The sequence below is a fragment of the Eleutherodactylus coqui genome, chromosome 4 (genome assembly GCF_035609145.1).
Source record: "Eleutherodactylus coqui strain aEleCoq1 chromosome 4, aEleCoq1.hap1, whole genome shotgun sequence".
NCBI classification, from domain to species: Eukaryota; Metazoa; Chordata; class Amphibia; order Anura; family Eleutherodactylidae; genus Eleutherodactylus; species Eleutherodactylus coqui.
The window spans coordinates 1,412,121-1,432,599 of record NC_089840.1 but is presented as its reverse complement, the minus strand read 5'-3'; the positions used below and the strand labels follow the sequence as shown (position 1 = coordinate 1,432,599).

Genomic DNA, 20,479 nt, shown 5'->3' with positions numbered 1-20,479 from the left:
TATTTACGTATCTTGGTGTCCAAATGCTTCATTTACTTTTAAGTATTTTTTGCCCTAAAGAAAGCAATTCAGCACACAAATAACAGTCATGACACCTTCTGCAAGTGAATATTTTTTTAATTGTTAACTCAATTAGAATAGGAAAACTGAGGCAAAGATGGGCACGAGTTATAGTGAATCAGTGAGTTATTGGACAGAGTCGCAAATCCAATATTAAAAATGCCACAAGCTATACATCCTGTCCCCGTCTAATACCTACGTCCCAATCACACAGTGAAAATTAGAAGGAAATCTATGAATGTAAGAAAATGGCTGTTATTTATGCAATAATGCATTACCGTCATGTAATAAAAATATAAAGGCATAGTGCATAGCAAGGGTTAAAGAAGGGTGAAACGGAAGGGGAGAGATACGGTCTTGCTGCGGCACTTTGTGACGAGAGACTCATTTTCCATGATTGGGTACAACCAACTACATAATGGGGACGACACCAATCTGACCTTAGGGGTTGGGAGGTTCACCATCAACCATTGCCCATTAGTTGTAACCATTTGCTTTCAAAAACACATTTCATTTTGTATGAAAAAAACCCAGAAGTTACAATTAGAGTTAAACATCGAAAACAACTGAAAGTAGGAATGAGAAGCAAAGCTGAAGCTAAAGAGGCCAGGAAGGCGGATCGGACCGCCGGGTGCCACGGATGAGCCACAGCTGATTAAACACCTTCACATTTCAAGTCCGCGGGACTTTCAAGGAGAAGTAGGCTTTGGGAGTTATCAATATCCATGTGGAAATTTCGGGTTTACAAATATAGATATTCTCTTTTTACATCTTCCCACAAGGTTGCGGCCGTGATGATGATGATGATGATGATGATGATGATGATGATGATGATGATGATGATGATGAAAGCCCCGCTGGCGTCACAGATTGGATTTCAATCATAAATAATTTTCGAAAATGTTGACTTTCTACAATTCTTCCTCATATCAGACATACAATATCAATGTAAACAACATCCGGATCGCACAGTGTTCGTGGAAAACAAAGAGGCTTTTTTAGCAATTTAACAGTAAAAAATGATTTTTTCCAAAACTGTATTAGTGTCAAATCTTTACATTTTTGTACCATTTTCTTGACAAATTGTTGGTCTGAGCTTTGAGTCTCTTCGTCTAAAGCAGTTTTATTCAGATTAGAAAGTCCCAGATAATAGAAAACATTGCTATGACATCTCTCCCTTGTGCGCTGATAGAAATGTGTGCAGCATGGATGAAGGTTCAGAAGATGGAAAACGGACGAAACAATTGTACAATTTGCTTTTTATGCTCTTGAAATGAAGACAATCCAGAAAGTCGACAGATACTGTACAATCCCACGGATCGGGTAAAGCGCAGATCAACACAAAGTACGTTATCAGACCAAATAGAAAAAGAAGACATGTACCAAAAATATATCGCAGCCATCGATACCACATGATCAAAAGGTTCGGTCGGTAACTCGGCCGTGAAGACCGAAGCGTCAGATCGCACCACCATTGGTAATAGACAATATCTCCTCTAACAACCTAATCTGTGTTGCACCATAAAAAGTACACAATAGGTTTGTTTTTAAAAAAATACTCAAAAATGTATGTATATCTGCAAAATAAGCTCCGCCCACCTGGAGGGATCATCAGGTTTTATGCAGCCGGAAACTTGTAAGAAAATAAAAATAAATAAAGTTTTAATTACTTAAAAAATTAGATAAAAACATTCCCATCTGAGTTCGATGTAATCGGGTTATTTCATTCTGTAGTGGAGAGCGACGCCAGAGAAGAAGGTAAAAAGGGATCGGATCAAAAACTTGGGGATTCTTACGGTTTTAACAAGAAAACTGGAACTTGGCCGCCAGATCTGGTGTCACTGCCCCCTCCCAGTCACTCAACGCTGCGGATGGTAAACTGAAGAGAAGTCATTCATTGTTGGTAAAAAAAATTAAAAAATGAACGATTTACGGAATATTTAAGGTTGTTCTTTTATAAACTGAACAATATTAGTGTTTAATAATGGTAACAATTACCCGGAGGCACAAACCCCGTAATGCCAGGTCCACAATGATGGGCGGAGACCCGGTGACGGGCGGACGGCTCAAAACCAACCAGTAAAAGACACAAAGAAACAAATTCTAGGAAATTTAGTTGAAATTGTTTCTGCATCAATAAAATCCATCCACATCCGTCCCCACGAGCGGCGTCACCCCGGCCACGAGGAAATCGCGGCACGATCATGTGGTTTCATGCGATTTGTGAGCCTCAGCGCTGATTTGTGTTACAGAATTTGTGTAACGCCATCTTTTTGGGAAGGCGGCATTTTGTGACTCGATGCAATGGACATTTAGCAATCCAAGAGGCGCTGAGGTCTTTGTGCTAGAATCATTAGTGAGGAGGTCTCCTGCCTTTCATCATACTCTTCGATCGTCTGGTTCCATCGGTCCTCCTTCTACTCCTGCATTTGAGAACGTGAATTAGCTAAATGTTATTTCATAGAATTAACTGTGGTTACTAATGGAAACACCACACAGCTTCGACGCTACAGGGGAATTAAACATTCGCTGCCAGGTTACTTATAATAGCCAAGGGTTCCAGCAGCGGGACCACCGGGGATCAGCTCGTCATTGGTGGCCCCTTCAAACACTTTATTATCCCATCAGGAACTGTTTTTAGTTTAACTTCATCTAAATTGGTTGTCGAATTCTCTGCAATGCTTCCCTTTGGTAACTTCTCACATTAAAAGTGTGAAGCCACGAATTACTCCTTTCTACTTTTGAGGGTCTTTGAAAAAAATGTTTGGGACCTTTTATAATCAGTTACAGAGGGACTTTTTCACTTTCTGCACATATTGTATCAATAAGGTCTAAGAGGTTATTTGTGAATCGTCCCATACGGCAGAGACCCTAGGGGCAGGCGATTTGGCCCAAAGTCATCCTCACATGGGGGACAATTATTGTGTCCCCCAGAAGATCCCCAGGTCCTCTAGTGGGCCAGTCTGACCCTGGATATACGGCCCCATTGTAACTGATCCACAATTACGCCAGATTACCGAAGACGCAATGAACTCTCAGAAATAAAAAGCCAATGGTAAAAATCCCGGATTTCTGTTATATGTGAAATAGATCTACATTTCTTAATCCGATTTACTTCCATAATATTACAAAAACTTCTAGGTAAAAACAATTTCAAATCAGTTCAGCAGAGAGGACTATTCAAAGCCGGCCGGGCGGCCAATGAGGGAATCTGATCATTTCAATACTAAAATAAGGATTAAAAAAAGGGAACTGATTTTGCATCTTCCAACATTCAAATAACTTCGGCTGGTTGCCACACAGCGTCTTCTCATTTTTCGATGTGACCCATCAAGTTAAGCTCTGCTTTGGAAGGCCGACATATAACGAGATTTTAGGGACTTTATCAGAACCTGTTCGGATTTTAGACGTGAAGTTAAATCCTAAAACCGTATGGGGATCCAAGTTCAGTTGACTTGAACCATAGGGGTCCGGGGTCTTGGGGTCGTATTACAGCCCCTTAAAACTGGTCTTAGGTTTGAGCTCTGGTGACAAATTTATTCTATGAAGCCTAATCAGTGATTAATCGTCTAATCCTAATCCGCCTATTATACCCCAAACATGAAGAAGCGCCGCACACAGACAGCTCAGACACCGCTCCTGGGACGGCCAGCTAAGAGTACGTGGCTCCACATGACCGTCCTCGCACAGCTTGAACACTAATAATATGTCCTCCTTTATCGGACTTTGAGTTGTGAGGGTTGCCTACTGGTTACTTGTAGTTGTTAGGGGAGTATCCGAGCGGTGGGGGTCCACATGCCTGCTGAAGCTGAATTTCCATTGAATAACAAGGGAGCGGACCTTGTGTAAGTCCGCAGTCACCGGCTACATAATGGGAATGTACAGTATGTGGATCAGAGCCCTTATGGTTTGGATGATAGCCCTTCATCACACGCCTGACGACATAAAGACAATACCGGAAAGGTCACCTGATAAACAAAAGGGAGGGAATTGTTAGGATTCCACAAGTTGGGTCAGAAAATGAAACTTATCTTAAAGCCTTGTATGGGGCATCTTCTACTTAGTGGGAAGGGAGAAAGACAATTCGACTGAGCCAGCAAATTAAAGCAGGCATCACAGCAGAAGGCAGAAGACCCTTTATTTCTCAAAGACAGAATTCAACGAGCCGTTAAGAGAACTGAAATAAACCAAAGACTATTTCCTCCAACAGAACTCTATGTAGCCCAAAGCAAAAGAATAAAGGAAGAGGAAGGAAGCGTTGGGGAATGCTGAGCCCTCCTCCGCTCTGAAATCAGATATTTGGATTCTCTTTAGTTTGTAAAATGTCCTCATGCACCCGATCGTACAAAAGTGGTGGTACAAATGTGACCAGAAGAAAAGAAGCCCATCCCTTCAGGAGTCTGACATCCGGGAGGAGGAGGGGATCCAAGGGAACCCGAAGCGGAGCAGAGTCTGCGCACTTCTTGTTCATTGAATGTTTTGGCAATCTTTTTTTTTCTCTTTTCTTTAAATTATAAATGTTGGAATCCAGTAGAAAAAGGAGCTTTGATTTGCATTTTGTGGTTTTGTTGGTATTTACAAGCTGTCTGTTGCTGTTATACCAGGGTGTAAGATTTTGTGTAGGGGTTATTTCCTTTCAAGTGTCCCCGGGAGTCCAGCAGCGATTCCTGTGAACTGCTTATTTTAGCTGCCTGTCCGAGCTCTGTAGCCTCTCGCGGAGGTACCGGTGCAGCCGCCGCCGCCCCCGCAGTGGGCTGCCACGACTGGACTTCACGTGCTGAGGGGTTCTCCATGGGTATTGGTTCCAGGACTGTGGGTCGCTTTAGGGTTCGGCTTTTCTGAGGTTCCAAGCAAGCCTGCCCTAAACCTAAGTCTCTGCTAGTTCCTGAAGCACCTCGATTTAATAAAAAGTCCATTCTAAGGTACGGCGGCAAATTCATCACATCACCTTAAAGACAAAAGAACACAAATGTGAATGCATGGAAATGGCGCAGTCAGAATCACAATATATTCGACAATTTACAGAGTAAAAAAATAAGATTCTTAAAGGAGTTTTGAAAAAAGGTCGCTTTTTTTCCGAAACAGCAGCATCATTGTCCACAGGCTGCGTGCGGTACTGCAGCCCACCTGAACGAATAATAGGGGGGATTATAGGAAATCATTAAGATGAATTCTCAGTACAAAAAGGAAACCCAACCAAAATGTGAAACAGCAAAAAAGGTTTCTGCATCTGATCCAGATCTGCAAGCCTCTCCTTAAAGCCCCTTTACATGGGACGGAGACCGTGCGAATCGTAGCCCGCATAACTGACGGGGAAACGCATGCAGGGGAAGGACCATTGCCGACCGCATCTTTCATGCAGAACTGAAAAACATTGTTGGTCTACAGAAGCATCATTCAGTTGAAAGCGTCCATCATTCATCTCTGAGCGACGGCCCATTTACTGTGAATGGAGGCGGCGGCCCGGATTCGCCTGCATGCCCCGAGCGATGATCCTCCATGTGAAAGCACAGTATTGATCATTGCTGGGGCGGCTGTCTGGTGCTGAAGCGCCCAACGGCTTCAGTGTGAACATTCAATCTTACACCGGACAAACAGACTTTCCAACCACGATCCTCTCAGAGACTTCAGAGCGGTCGTCCACAACTAGAAACACATGGCTGCTTCTCCCAAGACGAGCGCTGCACCTGACCACGGCCGGAGCCGCAACTGCAGCTCAACTCAATGTGGCCGACATGCAATACGAAAAAGAAACACCTGCGAACTGATGGGCTGCTGTTTTTGGAAAAAAAGTTGTGATGTTTTTGTAATTCCAACCAAATCTTTCAAAGGATAAAATTGAGCTTTCAGCAATATAAATAAAATCGGAGTCATTTAGTAAAAATAAGGTAACTGATTCGGCATCCCTCAGACCCCACACAGCGTCTTCTCATTTTTTGATGTGACCCATCAAGTTAAGCTCTGCTTTGGAAGGCCGACATATAACGAGATTTTAGGGTCTTTATCAGAACCTGTTTGGATTTTAGACGTGAAGTTAACCCTTTCCAATCCACTGTCTGACGTCTAAAGACATTATGATTTAAGGCTGTACAGCTCCAATGTTGGAAGACACCCGACGGGGTTCTCTTACTGTATGTTGCCAGCGCCTCTGCTGTTTGAGCCTATCCAACGTGTCATCTCATGCAGTACTGGCTTTAACCAGCAGATAGCGCCGTTGTATAACGGCAGAAAAAGAGTAAGCCCCTAAGGAAAACCAGGATACAAATTGGATTGGAAAGGGTTAAATCCTAAAACCGTATGGGGATCCAAGTTCAGTTGACTTGAACCATAGGGGTCCGGGGTCTTGGGGTCGTATTACAGCCCCTTAAAACTGGTCTTAGGTTTGAGCTCTGGTGACAAACTTATTCTATGAAGCCTAATCAGTGATTAATCGTCTAATCCTAATCCGCCTATTATACCCTAAACATGAAGAAGCGCCGCACACAGACAGCTCAGACACCGCTCCTGGGACGGCCAGCTAAGAGTACGTGGCTCCACATGACCGTCCTCGCACAGCTTGAACACTAATAATATGTCCTCCTTTATCGGACTTTGAGTTGTGAGGTTTGCCTACTGGTTACTTGTAGTTGTTAGGGGAGTATCCGAGCGGTGGGGGGTCCCAATTATGAGGAACGGGTAAAGGATCTGGGAATGTTTAGCAGAAAAGAAGGCTGAGAGGAGACCTAATAGCTGCCTACAAATATCTGTTGACCAACACTGGGCCCAGGACAGAGCCTTGTGGTCCCACTTGGTACATTCTTCCACTTGGAAGTGCCGCCATTATGACCACTCTTTGAGAACGATCACTCAGCCAGCTGTGTTGGTGGGACTTTGCTGGTGACACTGTTGGTGATTTAACCCCTTAAGGATCAAGTGCGGTAAATATACGGTGCTTGGTCCAGGGCTTTAAGCTCGGCTGATAGCAGATGTGTGGCATGGGATTAAAGCCTCTGCTGGGGCAGGTCAGATTCTCAGCTGTTGTTCACAGCTGAGGACTCAGAGAAGAAGCCGTTATTAATTGCTTCTGCCTTCTACTTTCCCAGGTACATGGCGCTCAATGAGCGCTATGTGCTAAGAAGTGAAGATGGAAGTGTTTCTTCCACTACTCGAGCTGGCAATCACGTGACCGTTGGGATCTCCTGGCACAGCAGAGCTGCAGGGTCTTAGCAGACCCAGATCAGCTCTAGCAGTCACTACTACAGGGGATGTTTTCCCCCATATGCCGGGGCTATAATGGATGCAGCTCCCATGGACATCCCAGCTACAGCGGAAAGGTGTGTAAATGAAAAAAAAAAGATCATGTGAATGACCTCCAGAGGACTTATGGGGGTCATAGATGGTAAAAAAATTGTTATAAAAATAAGTAAATACAAAATTACAGAATACAATAAATATATATACATTAAAGCTCAGTCAGACTAGAGTCATTTTTTGCGCACCTATGTGCGCCAGAAAATTTGTTCCACGGATGTGCAAAATGCGCCTGACTGAAGCTCCGTGCCCATTGCTTTCAATGGGACCGCCGCTGCTCCGCCCCATTGCAAGCAAGTGATTTTTGGGGAAGGGCTTGAAATATAAGCCCTTCCCTTAAAGTCATCCCTAGCGGCTGGAAAAAATAAAAAAATTTACATTACTTCCTCGCCACTGTGCAGCTCCTGGCTCCCCGGCACTCTTCCGAAGCACTTGTCGGGGATTTAAAAATTCCCACCTCCTGAAAGCGCTGGGTCTGATTGGCTGAGCACTCAGTCAATCACAGGCAGCGCTCAGTGGGGGGGCCTATTAGGGTAATCGCCCTGCTTGCAGGTAGGACTCCAGTGGTAAGTTGTCTTGTTAGAGTAGGGACCCACGAGACAAAGGGGACCATTATCATGGGCTCATTGGCCAAATTACTAACACCCCCCATAGTCATTAGTTATTCCATCTGTGAAGGTGAGTTGGTATTGTTGGTGTTTTGGCGTTTGTTTTCCTGCACGTCCCATCGATCTGTCGGAGCGTTACAGTATAGATTGACGTTAACTGGTGGTTGTGTTGTCGTGTACGTTCCCTCTCCCTGCGCCAACACAACCTTGTATGCGTACTTGGCTCAGGGTGAATTCAGTGGAATGTCTCAGCCAGAACTGGGTTGCATCCGTGTAGGTCATTTTCCCCCCAGCTTGCATGGATGGAACATAATGACCGGCCTTCTATTAGGTTCGTCCTATGCGTGGTGTGTCTTGCGCTCAAGGTGAATGTGACAACAGACTTTTTGATGAAGCTCCTTATCTAAAGTGACCTGATCCTCCCAGGGTCAAAGTGAAACAAAGGGGTGTGGTCAGGGGTGGGGCTTAGTACAACGTAATAAGTAGCCTCAGTAGTAATTGTGACACACAGTGGTCTCAGTAGTAATAGTGTCCTCTATATCAGCCCCAGTAGTAATTGTGACCCCTATGTTAGCTGCAGTAGTAATAGTGACCCCCACATTAGCCTCAACAGTAATAGTGACGTCCACAGCGGCCTCAGTAGTAATAGTGACCCCCACAGTGGCCTCAGTAGTAATAGTGACCCCCACAGTGCCTGCAATAATAATAGTGTCCCCTATAGTGGCCCCAATAGTAATAGTGACCCACACAGTGGCCCTAGTGAGAGGGAAATACATGTGTATGTAGGTAGAAAATGTTATATGTCTTTCTTCTTTACTTGTACAGATCGAGGGTATGGATGCCCGGAAAATTAGCCCAGGGAATCCATGCCCTCCTTCTGAGGTGAGGTAGGTATCCTCCCTCCTAGTAGTAGGGCCTTATGGGCAGTGGGGAAACCCTGACGCAAGGGAGAGGCGACCGAGGGACAGTGCAAGGCCTGGTGCTTGATCTCCATATTAAGTTTTTAGGGGGGTTTGAGAGGGAAATACATGTGTATGTAGGTAGAAAATACACATATGTCTATCTATATTGTTATATGTCTTTCTTCTTTATATGTATACTAACTCTATGGAAAAACTTAATACGGACCATAATGGAGCTTGATTAGATATTATGCTAAAGGCTTTGCAAGGCCGCGAGGGATGTGTCCAGGAATTCAGAGATGATACAGAACCGGATATGAAGGCCGTGTGCTTGGCTGTTTTCCCAGAAGCGCCGTATCAAGATAAAAACGGTTTAACTACGTATATAACTATCACTGCCTCAGGCGGAACTGCGGACATCACATATATGGTGGATTTGAGCCAACAAGACAGTTACACACTTCTAATGATGTGATAAGGGGTATAAGACTCCACGTAATCTGTAATAAAGTGCGCAGTTACTCCCTGTGTGAGGAACTATACCAGACCTCCGTGTGTGGTGTCTCTTCTTTACCTCCGGAAGCGGGGCATTGGGGTGGGCCTGATTGGTGCTGTACGCAGAATTTCCCTGACACTAGTAGTAATAGTAACCCCCCACAGTGGACCCAATAGTAATAGTGTCCCCCACAGTGTCCTCATTTATAATAGTGACCCCCACAGTGTCCTTAGTAGTAACAGTGACCTGCACAGTGGCCTCAGTAGTAATAGTGTCCCCTATATTGGCCCCAGTAGTAATAGTGACCCTCACAGTGCCCACAATAATAATAGTAAGAGAATAGAACTAAAAAACTGGCAGTGGAGAAGGCGCAACACTCCAGGTTACAGCAAATAGGAAGTGACCAAAGGTTTGTGAAACTTCGCCTTTTATTTAATAAAGTACGTGATCAGCTTATGGAAACGCATTTCGGGGAGACCCCCTTCGTTAGTTCAGCTGGTGTTTAAAACTTACAAGCAAATGGTGGGTCCCAAAAGGGTTAATGATTAGATCTGTTTGCCTGTGGGGTGCGGGTCAGCCAGGGCAGGAGCAGGAGAAGTTCAATAATAATAGTGTCCCCCCCAGTGGCCCCAGTAGTAATAGTGTTCCTCACAGGGGCTTCATGATTAATAGTGACACCCACAGTGGCCTCAGTAGTAATAGTTACCCCCACAGTAGTAATAGTGTTCCCCGCAGTGGTTTCAGTAGTAATAGTAACCTCCACAGTAGCTCCAGTAGTAATAGTGACCCCCACAGTGGCCCCAGTAATAATAGTGGCCCCCACAGTAGCATCAGCAGTAATAGTGACCCCACAGTGGTCTCAGTAGTAATAGTGATGCCCACAGTAGCCCCAGTAATAATTGTGTCCCCCCACAGTGTTCTCAGTAGTAATAGTGATGTCCACAGTGGCTTCAGTAGTAATAGTGTCACCTATATTGGCCCCAGTAGTAAGAGTAACCCCCAAAGTGGCCTCAGTAGTAATAGTGACATCCACAGTAGCCTCAACAGTAATACTGCCCCCCTATATTGGCCCCAGTAGAAAGAGTGTCCTCCCATAGTGCCCACAGTAATAATAGTGGCCCCTATAGTGGCACCAGTAGCAATAGTGTTCCCCACAGGGGCTTCATGAGTAATAGTGACCTCCACAGTGGCCTCCGTAGTAATAGTTACCCCCACAGTAGTAATAGTGTTCCCCGCAGTGGTTTCAGTAGTAATAGTAACCTCCACAGTAGCTCCAGTAGTAATAGTGACCCCCCCCCCAGTGGTCCCAGTAATAATAGTGGCCCCCACATTAGCATCAGCAGTAATAGTGACTCCACAGTGGTCTCAGTAGTAATAGTGATGCCCACAGTAGCCCCAGTAATAATTGTGTCCCCCACAGTGTTCTCAGTAGTAATAGTGATGTCCACAGTGGATCCAGTAGTAATAGTGTCACCTATATTGGCCCCAGTAGCAAGAGTAACCCCCAAAGTGGCCTCAGTAGTAATAGTGACATCCACAGTAGCCTCAACAGTACTACTGACCCCAATATTGGCCCCAGTAGAAAGAATGTCCTCCCATAGTGCCCACACTAATAATAGTGGCCCCTATAGTGGCCTCAGTAGTGATAGTGACCCCACAGTGGTCCAAGAAGTAATAGTGTCTCCCACAGTAGCCTCAGCAGTAATAGTGCCCCCCGAGTGGTCTCAGTAGTATTAATGTCCTTATAGTGGCCTCAGTAGTAATAGTGACCCCTAAAGTGGCTTCACTAGTAATAGTTACCCCCCAGTGTCCTCAGTAGTAATAGTGCTCCCCACAGTGGCCTTAGTAGTAATAGTGACCACCACAGTTGCCAAAGTAGTAATAGTGACCTTCCACAGAGCCCACAATAATAATAGTGCCCCCTATAGTGGCTCCAATAGTAATAGTGACCATCACAGTGGCCATAGTAGTAATAGTAACCCCCCCAGTGGCCCCAGTAGTAATAGTGTCCCCCACAGTAGCATCAGCAGTAATAGTGACCCCCACAGTGGCCCCAGTAGTAAAAGTGGCCCCCACAGTGTCCTCATTTATAATAGTGACCCCCACAGTGTCCTTAGTAGTAACAGTGACATGCACAGTGGCTTTAGTAGTAATAGCGTCCCCTATATTGGCCCCAGTAGTAATAGTGACCTCCCACAGTGTCCACAATAATAATAGTGTCCCCTATAGTGGCACCAGTAGTAATAGTGACCCCTGACAGTGGCATTAGCAGTAATACTGACTCCCACAGTGGCCTCAGTAGTAATAGTGTTCCCCACAGGGGCTTCATGAGTAATAGTGACCCCCACAGTGGCCTCAGTAGTAATAGTTATGTCCCACAGTAGTAATAGTGTTCTCCACAGTGGTTTCAGTAGTAATATTAACCTCCACAGTAGCTCCAGTAGTAATAATGCCCCCCACAGTGGCCCCAGTAATAATAGTGGCCCCCAAAGTGGCATCAGCAGTAATAGTGACCCCACAGTGGCCTCAGTAGTAATAGTGATGCCCCAGTAATAATTGTGTCCCCCAAAGTGTTCTCAGTAGTAATAGTAATGTCCATAGTGGCTTCAGTAGTAATAGTGTCACCTATATTGGCCCCAGTAGCAAGAGTGACCCCCACAGTGGCCTCAGTAGTAATAGTGACATCCACAGTAGCCTCAACAGTAAAAATGCCCCCTATATTGGCCGCAGTAGACAGAGTGACCTCCCATAGTGCCCACAGTAATAATAGTGGCCCCTATAGTGGCCTCAGTAGTAATAGTGACCCCACAGTGGTCCCAGTAGTAATAGTGTCCCCCACAGTAGCCTCAGCAGTAATAGTGCCCGCACCCACCCCCAAGTGGTCCTCAGTAGTAATAGTGCCCGCCACAGTGGCCTCAGTAGTAATAGTGACCCCCACAGTGACCTCAGTAGTAATACTGACCCCCACAATAGCCTCAACAGTAATAGTGACCCCCACAATAGCCTCAGTAGTAACAGTGACTTCTACAATGGCCTCAGTAGTAATAGTGTCCCCATATTGACCCCAGTAGTAATAGTAACCCCCACAGTGGCCTCAGTAGTAATAGTGTCTCCTATATTGACCCCAATAGTAATAGTGACCTCCACAGTGGCCTCAGTAGTAATAGTGTCTCCTATATTGACCCCAATAGTAATAGTGACCTCCACAGTGGCCTCAGTAGTAATAGTGTCTCCTATATTGACCCCAGTAGTAATAGTGACCTCCACAGTGGCCTCAGTAGTAATAGTGACCCCCACAGTGTCCTCAGTAGTAATAGTGACCTCCACAGAAGCCCCGGTAGTAATAGTGACCCCCACAGTAGCCTCAGTAGTAACAGTGACCCCCACAGTAGCCCTAGTAGTAATAGTAACCCCCCCCCCCCAGTGGCCCCAGTAATAATAGTGTCCCCCACAGTAGCTTCAGCAGTAATAGTGCCCACCCCCAAGTGGTCCTCAGTAGTAATAGTGCCCCCCACAGAGGCCTCAGTAGTAATAGTGATCCCCACAATAGCCTCAACAGTAATAGTGACCCCTACAATAGCCTCAACAGTAATAGTGACCCCCACAATAGCCTTAGCAGTAACAGTGTCCCCATATATTGACCCCAGTAGTAATAGTGTCCCCCACAGTGTCCTCAGTAGTAATAGTGACCTCCACAGAAGCCCCGGTAGTAATAGTGACCCCCACAGTGAAATCAATAGTACTAGCTCCCCCCTGAGACTGATATACTTACCTCCTTCTGGTGTTTAGAGAGCTGCTGCTCTTCTTCTCAGCACTGCTGCTGTAGGATGTGTGTGCACCCGCAGCAGCACCTCCTCCCCTGACCTCTCCTCCTGTGGAACAAAGGAGGAGAGTTCAGGGGAAGAAGATCCAGGATGCACACATCGCTGTCCATGTGTATCTGGCAGTGATGCCGCAGAGTGATTACCAGCTGGGGAGCCATGGCACCCCGGCTGGTAATCTCTCTAATGGCTGTCCTACTTGGGACCCTGGGGAAAGCACAACACAGGGTCCCATAAAGGGACTGTCCCACCTAAATTGGGATGTCTTGTCACCTTATCTGATCCTACAGGGGCAGAGTAGTGAGGCTTCTAGAAAGTCTGATGCAATCCAATGAGATATGATATCTAGGGGCCTCATTACTTTTTAAGAGCACCCTGCCTAATCCATCCCTGTCCAAAGATGCTGCAACTACGGTACTTAGTGAATGGTGGAGATTCATTGCAGGGAGAAGTTTGGGTTTATCTGGAACAGCAAATTCGTGCGAACCGCGTTTTCATCTAAATGCCGTCAATCACACTTTCTACAGAACTGCTGACACTAGGAGGGCCGCCGCCGCTCACCCCATGAATAAAACAGGATTTATTTGTCCCTCATTGTTTCCAATTCGTTAAGACACAATGGAGCTGAGCGATCTTGTTATCCAGGCAGAGCCTTATTAAGTTTGGCGCAGGGATGATCGCCCCGCAGCTCTAATTACCTTCTTTCAGCACTGCGACATCTAATTGCTAAAGAGAGTAAACCCTTCCACTCCGGCAGCTTCAATAATTCATGGGTTAACTAATGAAGAAAGATAGAAAGTAGCGCCTGCCGCCAGGAGAGCCCAGAGCTGCGGTTCAGCGGCTTCGCTACGGGCGGACGCTTCTCATTGTGCCTTAGTTTTCTTTCAGTAGTTTATACACATTCTGTCCTTGGAGGGTTGATTTTCATTATATAGCACGCACTGAATTCTGGTGGGCTTATGCTTATACATCGCAGCCAATCAGAAAGAGCAGAGCTGCCATGTAAAGCACTTTCATACGCACGCCCGCTCTGAAACCTGTCCGTGTGATAGAGCTTAAGGCGACCTGAGGCCCGCACACAGTTGAGGTCTTTTAACGTAAATGTCAATGGGACTTTCTAATGTTAAAAATGCATCACAATTTGGTGTTTTGAGATTTATGTGCAATACATTTTTAACATTAGAAAATCCTAATGACATTCACATTAAAAAAACGCAGGAGTGTGGAAGCCCTTAGAGGTATACGAGAGCGGCTGTATCTGAGCCCACAGGGTTAGAACAGCTGTCTTATAGAGTGTCCCCTCCTGCGCCCCCAGAGGAAATTGCCGTTTTGCTGCAAAACTTAGCATGCAGTTCCATCTAAGGCGGATAAGTAAATGATGAGAGTTGTGGTGATTAGATGGAGGGTCTTGTCACCGAAGGCCCTAAAAGTGGTTCCCCCCTTGGCCTATAAGAGGCTCTCGGAGGCTCCTTGTGTGTAGTCACCTCTTCTTCCACTTGTGTAGAGCTTGTTGGCCACTAGACGCCTCTACGACGCAGAGGAGAGACTTCACCCCGTTACCAGAGTCTGAGAGGGGGCGCATTAGTAGGATGTAGGAAGCTGGATCGATGAATTATCCCCCACCGGGCCATTCTGACCAGACTGTTAGGTGGTGTTGGGACCAGTGGATGGGGCACACAAGGTGACCGGGCTCAGGATGCCCCTGACACACCAGCAGTAGAGAGGAGCGTCTGACCAGACTGTTAGGGGGTGCTGGGACCAGTGGATGGGGCACACAAGGTAACCGGGCTCAGGACCCCCTACAGACCACCAGTACAGAGGAGCGTCTGACCAGACTGTTAGGAGGTTTTGAGATCAGTGGATGTGTGAGGGGACAAGGTGACCGGGCTCAAGATGGCCCCTACAGACCACCAGTAGAGAAGACCGTCTGACCAGACTGTTAGGAGGTGTTGGGACTAGTGGATGGGGGCACACAAGGTGACAGGGCTCAGGACGCCCCCTACAGATCACCAGTAGAGAGGAGCATCTGACCAGACTACAAGGAGATATTGGGACCAGTGGATATGTGAGGGCACACAAGGTGACCGGGCTCAGGACGCCCCGACAGACCACCAGTAGAGAAGACCGTCTGACCAGACTGTTAGGAGGTGTTGGGACTAGTGGATGGGGGCACACAAGGTGACAGGGCTCAGGATGCCCCTGACACACCAGCAGTAGAGAGGAGCATCTGACCAGACTGTTAGGAGCTGTTGAAATCAGTGAATGGGGGCACACAAGGTGACCGGGCTCAGGGACCCCCCTACAGACCACCAGTAGAGAGGACCGTCTGACCAGACTGTTAGGAGGTGTTGAGACCAGTGGATGGGGGCACATAAGGTGACCAAGCTCAAGACTCCCTTAGAGACCCATAAGGTAGACAGGAGCGTCTGTCAAGACTGAGGAGGTGTTAGGACCAGTGGATGGAGGCATACAAAATGGCGGTGCTCCCTACAGAACACCAGTAGAGAGGAGCATCTGACAAGACTACTAGGAGGTGTTGGGACCAGTGCATATGTGAGAGCACACAAGGTGACTGGGCTCAGGACGCCTCTCTTCTTACAGACCACCAGTAGAGAGGAGCGACTGACCAGACTGTTAAGAGATGTTGGGACCAGTGGATGTGTGAGGGCACACGAGGTGACCGGGCTCAGGACCCTCCGACAGACCATCAGTAGACAGGATGATCTGATCATCCAACAAACATCAGCAGCTCCAATTGTTTCATTGTCTGCCATCCAGAGACAGGGGGCGCCATCGTTACACCCCTGTGTCTGTTGAAACCATTTTGAGGCGCTTAGCTGAAGGACATTTGGTCTCGTGGCCCCCATTAAATGTATGGCCTCTGACACCCTCCCTTGCCTCCGTTTGCAGTGATGTCATGAATGACCAAACTGGATGCTACGGAGTGGAACCGGATTGCCTTCAGCGATGAATCCAAGTTTAGTTTGGGCCCTGAAGACATCCGTGTTCATATCTGAAGACCTCGGGGTGAGCGCCTCAATCCTGCCCCTGCTGGTGTGGTGGTCTGAGGGGTCATCACATGACAGTCGGTCTCCCCTAGTAGTGGTACGAGGGACAATGACAGCTCAGCGATATGTTCAGGACATCCTGCAGCCACATGTGTTCCTCTCATGGTGGCCTCCAGCAGGATAATGCTCGGCCGCACACACAAGGGGGTCACAGGAAATCCCCGCAACATTGTCCCACTTCGTGGCTGCCCGGTCACCAAATTTATCACCATAGGACATTTATGGGACCATTTGGGACACTGACTTCCACAGCTAGGAGTTTACACGCTCTAGAGGCTCAGTTACAGCAAATGTAGAGCGATATGCAGCAGTATACAATACAGAACCTGTATGCCTCCATGTCGGTCCGTATCACATCTTGTATCCAAGCTAGAGGTGGTACAACAGGGTACTAGAGCCTCCATACAAAGGGTCAGCTCTCCACAATAAATGATCATTTTGCTCTGATATTGTAATCACATATCAATGTTACAAGCACAGAAAACGTTTCATCTGACAACTTCTTCACCGACTGAGTATATTATGTATATTTGTATACACACACATGCTTTTTCTGGGGGCAATTGGCCTTCTTCTAGCTTTTTTATTCCATGGCAAAGTTAAAAATTAACAATGTGATTCAGTTTTTGCCATTGCTGACACTGACCTGGGCAAGAAAACTGAAGAAAGCACATACAGAATGGGAGGAATTGGGCTAAGCAGCAGCACATGTGAAAAAGACTTGGGTATACTAATAGATCATAGACTGAACATGAGTCAACAATGTGATGCAGCAGCCAAAAAGGCAAACACAATTCTGGGATGTATAGACAGTGAGGGGATCAATGAGTGGAACAGGTTGCCACGGGACGTGGCGAGTTCTCCTTCAATGGAAGTGTTCAGAGGCTGGACAGACATCTGTCTGGGATGATTTAGTGATCCTGCACTGAGCAGAGGGTTGGACCTGATGACCCCGGAGGACCTGATGACCCTGAAGGACCTTTCCAACTTTACCAGTCTAGGATTCTATGAAATCTATCAGGAGGTCAAAAAAACTGTGCAAGAGGCTTTCATTTTGACTCGTTTACCACATAAACCTCTAATACAATTAGTGATGCGCCTCTTTCTACTCGAGTCTCTTCTGAAGGATCCTCCAATCACAAGTTGTCAGCATTACACCCCCTACTACCCAGTGTTTACTATGGAGCCGCCAGCTCATCCCGCAGTAATTACTTCTCTAGGATGGAACTCTAAAGCCATTTTCTCGCACTGATTTCTGTATGAAATGTGAAAATTAGATTTTTTCTTTTTTGATTTGAGAGAACAGATTAGTTTAGGCGTTTTTCATCATTCTGTAGTGATCTCGGAGTGATGGGAGCGCATGGAGTGTGCAGACACAAGTACGTGGGACGGCAACAAACATCAGACAGAAGACGTTGGGGAAGGTTTTGCGTGCAGACCTTTTCATTCTTGTAGGCATTATAATATCTCAGGAAGTGAATGAGAGTTCTGAATGACATTCTGGCAATTGTGAGCTAGATCAGGGGTCCCCAACTCCAGTCCTCAGGGACCCCCAACAGGTCATGTTTTCAGGATATTCTATAGTAAGACCACCTGTGGCAATGTCTGAGGCACCGACAATAATGACATCACCTGTGCAACACTGAGGAAATCCTGAAAACATGACCTGTTGGCGGTCCCTGAGGACTGGAGTTGGGGAACACTGAGCTAGAAGAGCGTATTGTTGGGGTCTGTGAACGGGGGTCGGACGATGATGCAGACCACCACAGCGCTCAGCGTCTAAGCCTGAAGATTTCCGTATCTCACAATGTCGTTCTGTGCTGTAGAAAAAGGTCTGCAGGCATAACAATGGGGCTGGAAATGAGTTGTGCGCAGCGATGCAAGCCGGGCACACGCCAGCAGAACAGACTTCACCAAGGACTACCGGCGTCTCCCAATTCTAGAATACCTCCAGGACTCACAGGACGGCCCAATAATGTAGCAAACCGAGAGTCAAATGAGCAACAATGAAGCACGTATCAATACTAGTGGGGAACAAAGATAGGAACCCCCGATGAGCAACAGATAAGATGGTGAACAGATGATAAACCGATAATAACTGACCCTAACTCTAGGTTACCTAATGAGGTCCGGGCTGCTGACCCTAACATTACATACCACCAGAACAAAAAAAATCTACAAAAACAAAACTACAGCGACAAGAAGCAAAGCAAGACCGGTAATACTACACTGCAGAAGCATACAACCTAGTATGTAAGGCCAAGCTCCATGTGCATCTAGTTCAGCCTATTACCTCCTATATATCTATTAGAGATGAGCCAACGTACTCGTTTCGAGTACTTATGCACCCGAGTACCGCCATTTTCGAGTACTTCAATACTCGGGTGAAAAGATTCGGGGGGTGCCGGGGGGCGGGGAGAGGCGTGGCGGTGCGGGGGGGAAGGGCGGGGAACAGGGGGGAGCCCTCTCTCTCTCCCTCTCCCCCCCACTCCCCACTGCTACCCCCCGTGCCGCCACGGCGCCCCCCAAATTTTTTCGCCCGAGTACGGAAGTACTCGGAATTCGCGGTATTCGGGCGAAAAAGGGGCGTGGCGCGTTCGCTCATCTCTAATATCTATACATAGTTGTTAGAGCGCCCCCTTGTTAGAGTCCTTGGTATAATACATGATGGGAGGGATCTCTGTACTGACCACTGCTATATCTATACATAGTTATTAGAGTGCCCCCTTGTTACAGTCCTGGGTATAATAGATGATGGGAGAGATCCCTGTACTGACCCCTGATATATTATGCATAGTTATTAGAGTGCCCCCTTGTTACAGTCCTGGGTATAATAGATGATGGGAGAGATCTCTGTACTGACCCCTGATATATTATACATAGTTATTAGAGCGCCTCCTTCTTACAGTCCTGGGTATAATAGCTGATAGCAGAGATCTCTGTACTTAACCCTGATATATCCATACATAGTTATTAGAGTGCCCCCTTGTTACAGTCCTGGGTATAATAGATGATAGGAGAGATCTCTGTACTGAACCCAGATATATTATACATAGTTATTAGACCGCCCCCTTGTTACACTCATGGGCATAAAAGATGATGGAAGAGATCTCTGTACTGACCCCTAATATATCTATACATAGTAATTAGAGCACCCCCTTGTTACAGTCCTGGGTATAATAGATGATGGGAGAGATATCTGTACTAACCCCTAATATATTATACATAGTTATTAGAGTGCCCCCTTGTTACAGTCTTGGGTATAATAGATGATGGGAGAGATGTCTGTACTGACCTTTTATATATTATGCATAGTTATTAGAGCGCCCCCTTGTTACAGTCCGGGGTTAAAAGATGATGGGAGAGATCTCTGCACTGACCCCTAATATATCTATACATAGTTATTAGAGCGCCCCCTTGTTACAGTCCGGGGTATAATAGATGATGGGAGAGATCTCTGTACTGACCCCTGATATATTATACATAGTTATTAGAGCACCCCTTGTTACAGTCCTGGGTATAATAGATGATGGGAGAGATCTCTGTACTGACCCCTGATATATCTATACATAGTTATTAGAGCGCCCCCTTGTTACAGTCCTGGGTATAATAGATGATGGGAGAGATCTCTGTACTGACTGCGGATATAGCTATACACAGTTATTAGAGCGCCCCCTTGTTACAGTCCTGGGTATAATAGATGATAGAGAGATCTCTGTACTGACCACTGCTATATCTATACATAGTTATTAGAGCGCCCCCTTGTTACAGTCCTGCGTATAATAGATGATGGAAGAGATCTCTGTACTAACCCCTAATATATTATACATAGTTATTAGAGCGCCCCCTTGTTACAGTCCTGTGTATAATAAATGATGGGAGAGATCTCTGTACTGACCACTGCTATATCTATACATAGTTATTAGAGCGCCCCCTTCTTACAGTCCTGGGTATAATAGCTCATGGCAGAGATCTCTGTACTTAACCCTGATATATCCATATATAGTTATTAGAGCGCCTCCGTATTACACTCCTGGGGATAGTGGATGATGGGAGAGATCTCTGTACTGACTCCTGATATATAATACATAGTTATTAGAGCGCCCCCTTGTTGCAGTCCTGGGTATAATAGATGATCGGAGAGATCTCTGTACTGGCCCCTCATATACTATACAGAGTTATTAGAGTGCCCCCTTGTTACAGTCCTGGGTATAATAGATGATGGGAGAGATCT

General features: G+C 46.3%; 1 protein-coding gene across 1 annotated transcript in view; it reads right to left on the bottom strand.

Annotated features, from left to right (window-relative positions):
- Nucleotides 1–2,157: 2,157 nt before the first annotated feature.
- The window catches only part of DSCAM (DS cell adhesion molecule), a 740,634-nt gene continuing 722,312 nt past the window's right edge, over nt 2,158–20,479 (bottom strand). The window contains exon 33 of the mRNA XM_066598936.1: nt 2,158–5,008. Coding sequence (XP_066455033.1) covers nt 4,656–5,008 — 353 coding nt within the window. The 3' untranslated portion in view covers nt 2,158–4,655. The remainder of the gene's footprint in view (nt 5,009–20,479) is intronic.